We start from the raw sequence: 8,721 nt of genomic DNA on the forward strand, positions 1-8,721 counted from the left end.
TAGGTGAACTACTATGTTTCTTTAACAAAACAAATATCTCATAAAATAGTTCCTTGAAAAAGAACATAAAGGAATCCAAGAGCAGTCGCTTCTTGGAGAAGGACAAACGCATTCTGGAAGAGCTGAAGAGCCTGCACTGAGACCCACATCAATTCTGCACAATTTTGCCATTAGAGTCAGACTTCAGTAAGTGAGCAGTATTGACATATTGTTTTTAGTATTATTGATTTAGTAACACATTTCATGAATACACTTCATATGCATAGCATCATGCCTTATAATTAACAGCACAGATGTTTATAGACTTATAACTGCTCATARATCTATAACTGCATTAATAAAGCACTATGAGCAGGTATAGTTCCTTATGAAACAAAGTGTTTCAGTGGCACTGCAAATAGTATTACAAGTAGGCGTATAATGCATAATGATGGGAATTCCTAGAAAGTGTTACTAAGTAGTCACACACCCATTTTATGGGTATGCTTACTTCACTCTAAAGCAGTAGGATCCCCGTTAGCATGCTCCAACAAACAATAATATTGTCGTTATTTTGTCTCAAACATTTAATCCCTGTATCTCATTCCATARCTTTCAGCGTTTTGGAAGATTCTCATGCAAGGCCCACCTGTCACGTCCTGACCATAGAGAGCTTTTTATTCTCTATGTTTGTTAGGTCGAGGTGTGACTAGGGTGMGTTATCTAGGTGATTATATATCTATGTTGGCCTGGTATGGTTCCCAATCAGAGGCAGCTGTTTATCGTTGTCTCTGATTGATCGTTGTCTCTGATTTATCGTTGTCTCCCARATTTAGGCAGCCATTTCCCCATTGTGCTTTGTGGGATCTTGTCTATGTATAGTTGCCTGCGAGCACTACATTAGCGTCACGTTTCGTTTTGCGCTTTATTGTTTTCTGTGAGTTTCACTTCCAAATAAAGAGGATGGAACCATACCACGCTGCATCTTGGTCCACTCATTATAACGAGCGTGACACCACCTGATACACCATATGAGAAAGGAGCCTTTGAGACGTGGCCAATGACCTTGAGCCTTTTTGGATGGGGACCATTGCTAATGTAAGTCTCGTGGCACAGCCACTTAACACACATAGATGATATTGCCGTGATTGTAGTGTCCCCGGTGAGGGGGAGAACACTGAGCCAACAAAGCTGCACAAACTAGAGCAACATTACAATGCTCCTTACTCTCCATATTTTCCCGCTGGCTGCCTCACCACCACCACCACAGAAAGGCCACTGAGCTAGGACTGAAGACACCCTGCGTTTTGCGACGCGTGCCTTACTGCCCTGAATGGACACGTCGCTTACTGCTTGCCACGTAAATACTAGGTAGATTTGTTGGAATCCAAATGCTAATGTTGTAAATCCTGTTGATTACAATAGTATGTTTCTCGGAGTGGCTAAACATGGAGAAAGTTGTAGGTTTGTGCGTTGGCAATAAACATGTGGAAAAAACAATTTACCTTTCAGCATTGCTGGTAAATTTCACTGGCCTTTTGATAATCTAGAAGTCCTGGGTAATCGGAAGAAATACATTGTAACAGCAATAAGCCGGTCACGAGAATACAAAAATACACTTGTCTTCATGTATTAATTTGTGTAAAAGGATACAGGCGTGGACAACAGCGCACAAGGCGAGAGGTTTTGGACAGGGTATCAGCACCAAACTGACAGTACAGCTCNAAACTGAGTTGTAATAGTAGAATACACAAGGTGACATTACTAAACTGAGTTGTAATAGTAGAATACACAAGGTGACATTACTAAACTGAGTTGTACATAGTCAGTTCCTCTTGTCTTGTCAGTTATTACATAACTTGGAGAACTATTTATAACGTGTCAGAAATGTCCAGATCAACTAACATGTCAGCTAGCGTTTCTCAGCCACTCAAATATCACCTGAATAAACATTATAAATGGTCAAATGTATAGAATTGCAGGAAAATTTGCTTTAAAACTGAAACACTTTCTCTGCACCCCATGACAAAATGTGCAGAATTGTGGGAAATAATCTTTAAAATCCGCAAACTGTTCTCTCCACCAACAAGAGGGGGTGTGAACAGTGCTTATACCCATAGAAATAGACATGGCACGGGATGTTAGACGGGATGTTTCCCAATGCTGGAAGTGGGGCCTGTGTGAAAAAGTTCGGGAACACCTGCTCTAACCCACCTCTTGACGAAGGAGTCGATGGCGCCACCTTTGGTGGAGAGAAGACCCTGCGCCTGCCGCAGCCAAATGTGTAGCTCCCCAGATGGAGGTAGACCTCCACCTATACACACACACACACACAGACACACGCAGAGTAAGTTCAGACGGAGATGAGAGAGAGAAAGCAAATGACGTCTGTGTGTGGCTTGACGTCTGTGTGTGACGTGCGTAGTGAGCTCAGCTCACCCTCAGATCCTGCTGGGGTGAACTTGATAGAGAGCATGATGTTTCCTCGACTACTGATAGACTCTGGACTACACTGTAACTGAGAGAGAGAGAGAGATAGAATTAAATTGAGAGAGAGAATTGAATTGAGAGAGAGAGAGAAAGAAAGAAGAGCGAGAGAGAGAGAGAGAGAAAGAAGAGCGAGAGGGAGAGAGAGAGAAAGGAGCGAGAGAGGGAAGGAGAGAGGGAGATTGAAGAGAGGAGCGCTCAGGTTAGAAGGGTTATATAAGAGCTAGTTGAAATTCCCAGCACCTTCTCTCCTCCTGTTAAGACTACACACAATGTAGGACTTACTGCATGCTGTGGTGTGTGAATGTGCATGTGTATGTGTGTGTGTGTGTGTGTGTGTATGTATGCGTGTTTGGTATGTGTGTGGGTGTAGGTGTTTGTGTGTCTGTGTATGATTGTATGTATGTGTCTGCTCACACGTGTGTGTATTGGTCCTACCCGTGGCTGTAGTTGGTACCAGTCAGGGTCTGTGTGTGTCCAGTCCCAGTGAGCCAGCTGCAGCTCTACCTCTCCTAGGAACAGGTTTCTACCCAGGGGGACAGCGTGCCACACAGACAGGTTCAGAGTCCTGCCACGCACCTCTGACAGACTGATCTTATACTGGGAAACACAAACAACGTTAACACACACAGCATTCAAATCAAATTGTATTAGTCACATGCGCCGAATACAGTGAAATGCTTACTTATTAACCAACAATGCAGTTAAGAATCAGTTATATATATATATGAGTAAGAATAAGAAATAAAAGTAACAAGTAATTAAAGAGCAGCAGTAAAATAACAATAGCGAGACTCCACACAGGAGGGTACCCCGGGTGGGGGGGGGGGGGGGGGGGGGGGGGGGGGGGGGGGGGGGGGTCAATGCAAATAGTCTGGGTAGCCATTTGACTAGATGTTCAGCAGTCTTATGGCTTGGGGGGTAGAAGCTGTTGAGAAGCCTCTTGGACCTGGACTTGGCGCTCCGATACCGCTTGCCGTGCGGTAGCAGAGAGAACAGTCTATGACTAGGGTGGCTGGAGTTCTTTAACAATTTTTAGGGCCTTCCTCTGACACCGCCTGGTATAGAGGTCCTGGATGGCAGGAAGCTTGGCCCCAGTGATATACTGGGCCGTTCACACTACCCTCTGTAGTGCCTTGCGGTCAGAGACTGAGMAGTTGCCRTACCAGGCAGTGATGCAACCAGTCAAGATGCTCTCGATGGTGCAGCTGTAGAACCTTTTGAGGATCTGAGGACCCATGCTAAATCTTTTCAGTCTCCCGAGGGGGAATAGGTTTTGTCGTGCCCTCTTCACGACTGTCTTAGTGTGCTTGGACCATGTTATAATTGCACATTATAATGAGAGACAGGAATGAGACAGACCAGAGAGACAGGCAGAGAGACAGGCAGAGAGACAGGCAGAGAGACAGACCAGAGAGACAGGCAGAGAGACAGACCAGAGAGACAGGCAGAGAGACAGGCAGAGAGAGGAGAGACATGAGAGAATCAGAGGGAAATAAATGGAGAAACAAAGCGAGATGTGTGGGTGCTCTCACTTTTAGTGTCTGGTCAAAGACTGGGTTGAGGGTCTTTTTCTTTACTGTTGTTTTCTTCTTAGTGTGAGACGACTTATCAGGCAGGAGATAGGCCTTTGCGTACCTAAAACACACACACTTCTTAACACAAAACAAGTTCTTCTTAAACAGATATTTCCCAAAACTTATCCCAGTTAGCATCCTCGAAATACCAAACCCTACTTTACTTACGGGTCAGAGTGGTTCTTGCGTGCAGCAGCCAGGCCTTCACAACGACACACTCTGACCTGTAGCTTCTCCCTCTGAGTGTCATAGTCCAATGAGAACAGGACACGCCTCTTCACCTCCACCACCCCAAACTCCCCAGAACTGAACAGACTCATCATACTGCCACTTAGCTACACACACACAGAGAGAACACACACAGAAACATACAGAGAGAATACACACACACAAACGCACAGAGAGAATACACACAAACACACACAAACACAGAATATACACACAGTTAATCAAAATATCCCACTTAGCTGAAGGAACAGAGATAGGATCACCTTGAGTGAACAAGAGTGTGTGTGTGTGTAAGTGTGTATGTGTAAGTGTGTGTCTCACTGTGTAGTTAGACTGTAGACTTAGAGTGCTGATGGAGATCCCAGGCCTTAGAGGCGTCAGATCAGCTTCTGTCACAACACTGGACACAGAGTTTGTATCCTACACACACACACACACACACACACAGAGGGTGAGGAAACATACACATTGTCAGCATGTTTCTAGAACAATACTATGAGGGAGGGAGGGAACCTTTCCACAACTAGACTGACAATCCTCCATCTACACACTGAATTATCCAGCTAATAAACACACACACGATTAACCTGTGGGTTTGGGCTCCTGGGTTTGGGTCTGGGTCTGGGTCTGGGTCTGGGTCTGGGTCTGGGTCTGGGTCTGGGTCTGGCTGTAGGTGGACTCCTGTAACTGAGATGAACATGTTTAAAAAACGACATACATTAAAACTGTACATACCAGTCCTTCTCCAAGAGAAACATTCCCCACCCACAACTATACCATCCGAACCCTCTGTATTAGAAATGCCTTCACCTTCTCTTGTCATCCTCCTCTTTCTTGTCCTCTATCTGAGAGCTGGGGTCGTTGTTGTTAGTGGGAGGAGCATCTTCTGTCTGCCCTTTAAACACCCCACTCACAGACAAATCTGCCAATCAATCAATCAATCAACCAATACCAGATGTCCTCCTACACTTGGTTATTCTTGGTGTGTGTGTGTGTGTGTTGTCTGACCTGTTCTTGGCTTCCTGCCTCGTATGGATGCCTGTACGATGTCAACGCCATCCTTTGTGTCTCGGTAGCGCTTGCTCCTCTCCTCATGAAACCACGCCCCTGACAGCAACCTCAGACGCACTGAGTCCACCTCTTTCTGCTGCAGGGTCCTGAGGGTTTAACATCATGTTTCACTATTGTACCAGTTATTGCAATGATTGTGATATGTGGTTGTTTTCCCTATGAAACTGCTGAAAGTCGATTTAGAAAAGAGCATCTAGGGGCCTCCCAAGTGGCGCAGAAGTCTTAAGGCGTCACTACAGACCCGGGTTCAATCCCGGGCTGTATCACATTCGGCCGTGATCGGGAGTCCCATAGGGAGGCGCAGAATTGGCCCAGCATCGTCCGGGCTAGGGAAGGCTTKGGCCGRGGGGGGGGGGGGGGGGGCTTTACATGGCTCATCGCGCTCTAGCGACTCCTTGTGGCGGGCAGGGCAACTGCAGGATGACCATGGTTGTCAGGTGAACTTTGTTTCCTCCACACATTGGTGCAGCTGGCTTCCGGATTAAGCGGGCAGGTGGTAAGGAGTGGTGTCGGTTTGGTGGTGTCGACGCATGATTCGACCTTTGCCCCTCCCGAGCCCGTTGGGGAATTGCAGCGATGAGACAAGATCGTAATTGTGGAGAAAAAGGGGGTAAAATATAAGCAAATTTAAAATGTAAATAAGAGCATCTGATATGGCAAACATTTTTAAGTAAAAAAATGTTTTTGTTATTTGAATCAGGTGTGTTAGTGCTGGGCTGGAACAAACACCTGCACCAACACCAGCCCTCTGTGGATAACATTAACATACCTCTATATATAAAAATAAAAATCAATAAATATATACATAAATCAATTAATTAATCAATTAATTGGGGCGGCAGGTAGCCTAGCGCTTAGAGTGTTGGGCCAATAACCGAAAGGTTGCTAGATCGAATCCCTGAGCGGACAAGGTAAAAATCTGTCATTCTGCCCCTGAACAAGGCAGTTAACCCACTGTTCTTAGGCTGTCATTGAAAATAAGAATTTGTTCTTAACTGACTTGCCTAGTTAAATGTTTTTTAAATCAGTCAACATGATGTTCATCAGGGACCTAAAGGGTTAAATAATAATCACCTCTGACCTTACACGCCCCTCATCGAGGCAACGCAGATTCGAGTCCCTTAGTAACACTTCCAAGATGGATGTCTGCTCTGCCTCTGAGATGTGACTCAAATCCAACAACTCCCCTTCTCCCTCCATCACCTCAGAGAGAGAGACACAGACAGACAGTGAATGCTACAGCCTTACATGGTCAAATACAAAGTACTAGTCCCTGCTTACCACAGGGATCACTTTATCAGTTGGTACTTCCTCCTAAAATGAGGCCAGTATTAGATCTCTAATATGTGTGTGTGTGTAAACGGTGGTCTCACCTGTGCGGTTAGTGCATGCGCTCAGAGCTTCCGTTTGGTTTGTGAGGTTTGTTTAGCAAATAGGGGTGTGTCATCATTAAACCAAAAAGTTGTTTTGCAACAAAAACTAGCATTTCTATTAGACAGATTGAGGTAGGTCCCGCCCTGTTTGCTTGACCGCTAGTTTTTGTTGCAAAACGTTTTGCAACTGTTTGAAGTAGGAATACACTCCAAGATACAGAGCACAACATCCGCGGCGAGATTTCCACCCTAACAAAACACCCCCAACGGTCTGACTGATGAGACAAGATATAATAACATATTTTGAGCTGCTTGAACTTTTAACTGAAAAGCCTGTTAGTCACCAGTGACCTCGGTCAACACCTTCTAAAGCAAACGTGCAGAAATAGCCTACACAGTGTGGGGTTTTTATAAGGTTTTTTGACATGCTTAACTAACTATAAGCTAGTAGGGCTTCTTATGCATTAAAGTTTGAATTACTGACTCATGTGAACCTGCATTTTCCATTAGTCTCTACTCTTACCAGTGCTCTGTCTAACCATGAGGCCACAGCCTGAAATTGCAACAAATGTATCTGAGCATAAGATATGAACAAGCAGTGTGAAATGTGTGTGCGCTGTACTGTGTGACCGAAACKTTGCTAATCTTACAGAGACACAGGAGGGGGGTTAATCAGATGACTGCTGACTATGGTGTACATTATGCACTATAACCCAATACTATAACACATGTGATTGAATATTAGCAACTGTTGGCCTGGGAGACTGGGTGTCTGTGTGTGTGTGTGCTGGAAGTAACAGTTAGCCCCAGATAAGTGTGCTGGGAAGCTGTAGTTAGCCTTGAGCGAGAACAGTGGACATTGTATACAGGTGCGAATATCTCAGACAATGTTATAAAACTGTCTGACCCCAGTCTCTGGGGTGAAGGAGCGTAATCTACACAGCAACAGAGTCGGGACATCACATGCGCTAAGGGGCCAGGACTGGCTTAAAGCGCCAACATCAACGATAGGCTGGGTGAATCTAAATCACGCCCAGTCTCTACTCTGACAGGCCGGCTCGGRAGTGGGAACTATCTCTGTCATGAGTATTTATTATAATGTCTTTGTCAGTAACAAGTGTCTTCTCTGTTTCCACCCTGCGGGGTGGTGCAGTGAACCCGTATATACGAAAAATGCATTTGCCATTTATTAACTTTTGAATTAAACAATTATTTTAATCAAGTTCAGTTGTGTTATTGTTCCTATCTCAGTTGAACCTTACGCAGCCCTAACAACAGACGCACGCACAGCGCGAGAGACTTGCACCTGTCACAACTTGCTAAAAATGAAACGAGTAAAAAATTAAATGGCATACCTACATCAATGATCATCAATGATGTCCAGAATTGGTGGACATTTTCTCCGGGAAAAGTTTTGGTGTGTGAAAAGTCCAAGCAGAGTCTGTTGGAACTTAGTGCAGTTGAGTTTAGCGCGGTTGACAGACACGACTGATCATATGGAAAGCCAAAAGGTTGACTTGGGTAAACGTGAACACGCCTTCTTTTCCGGGCAGGATGCAAAACACGAACTGGGGCATAAAACAAATAGCATCGGAGAAACATGTAGGTTATTACAGTGTTATAAGACACTTACATCATATTTAGATAATGGTAGCTTGTAGTTAGGTAGCCTATGCTCACGCGCCTATCTCGCTGTAGGCTTATTAATAATCGATAATCGATATCGGACAGGAGCACGAGCATTGATTCAGACAAAGAGTGTCTAAACATATGATGGACACAACAGTCCAGAACTGTGTTCATAATATTGTAATAAACAGGAAAAGTTTAATTTGTTTCAGGTTTCACTATAGGGAAATTGAAGAGGGTGGTAAGAGAGAAAGTTGATGTGGCTTGTGTATTTACATGATAAGTGTTATCAGATAGTAAAGTGCTGTGTTTGATTAAAAGGTGTGTGTGTGTGTGTGAAGGAGAGAGAGAGACCGAGAGAGGGAATTTGATAGAGG

At 44.6% G+C, this 8,721-nt stretch overlaps 1 protein-coding gene across 2 annotated transcripts; it reads right to left on the reverse strand.

The window, feature by feature from the left end:
• Positions 1-1,867: 1,867 nt before the first annotated feature.
• On the reverse strand, positions 1,868-8,198 carry LOC112078772 (synaptotagmin-like protein 1). Of its 2 annotated transcripts, none has more exons than XM_024144904.2 (11): positions 8,075-8,198; positions 6,424-6,545; positions 5,280-5,428; positions 5,082-5,193; positions 4,859-4,958; positions 4,593-4,691; positions 4,212-4,378; positions 4,002-4,104; positions 2,905-3,066; positions 2,419-2,497; positions 1,868-2,293 (listed from the first exon to the last, which is right to left on the reverse strand). In XM_024144904.2, the coding sequence occupies exons 1-11, from the start codon at positions 8,084-8,086 to the stop codon at positions 2,121-2,123; spliced, it is 1,278 nt and encodes a 425-aa protein (XP_024000672.1). In that variant the 5' UTR covers positions 8,087-8,198; the 3' UTR covers positions 1,868-2,120. The 2 variants fall into 2 exon arrangements, with proteins under 2 accessions (XP_024000672.1, XP_024000673.1); XM_024144905.2 differs by having other exon boundaries at positions 8,071-8,198.
• Between the last annotated feature and the right edge of the window lie 523 nt (positions 8,199-8,721).

This window comes from Salvelinus sp. IW2-2015, unplaced genomic scaffold (assembly GCF_002910315.2).
Source record: "Salvelinus sp. IW2-2015 unplaced genomic scaffold, ASM291031v2 Un_scaffold6241, whole genome shotgun sequence".
In the NCBI taxonomy this organism is placed as follows: Eukaryota; Metazoa; Chordata; class Actinopteri; order Salmoniformes; family Salmonidae; genus Salvelinus; species Salvelinus sp. IW2-2015.

What these genes read in the sequence shown, in the direction of transcription:
- LOC112078772 (XM_024144904.2), bottom strand. An exon ending in GAGGAGGATGACAAGAGAAG is followed by an intron (nt 4,959 to 5,081) that starts GTGAAGGCATTT and finishes TGTTCATCTCAG; the next exon opens with TTACAGGAGTCCACCTACAG. An exon ending in GTCTACAGTCTAACTACACA is followed by an intron (nt 4,379 to 4,592) that starts GTGAGACACACA and finishes GTGTGTGTGTAG; the next exon opens with CTAAGTGGCAGTATGATGAG.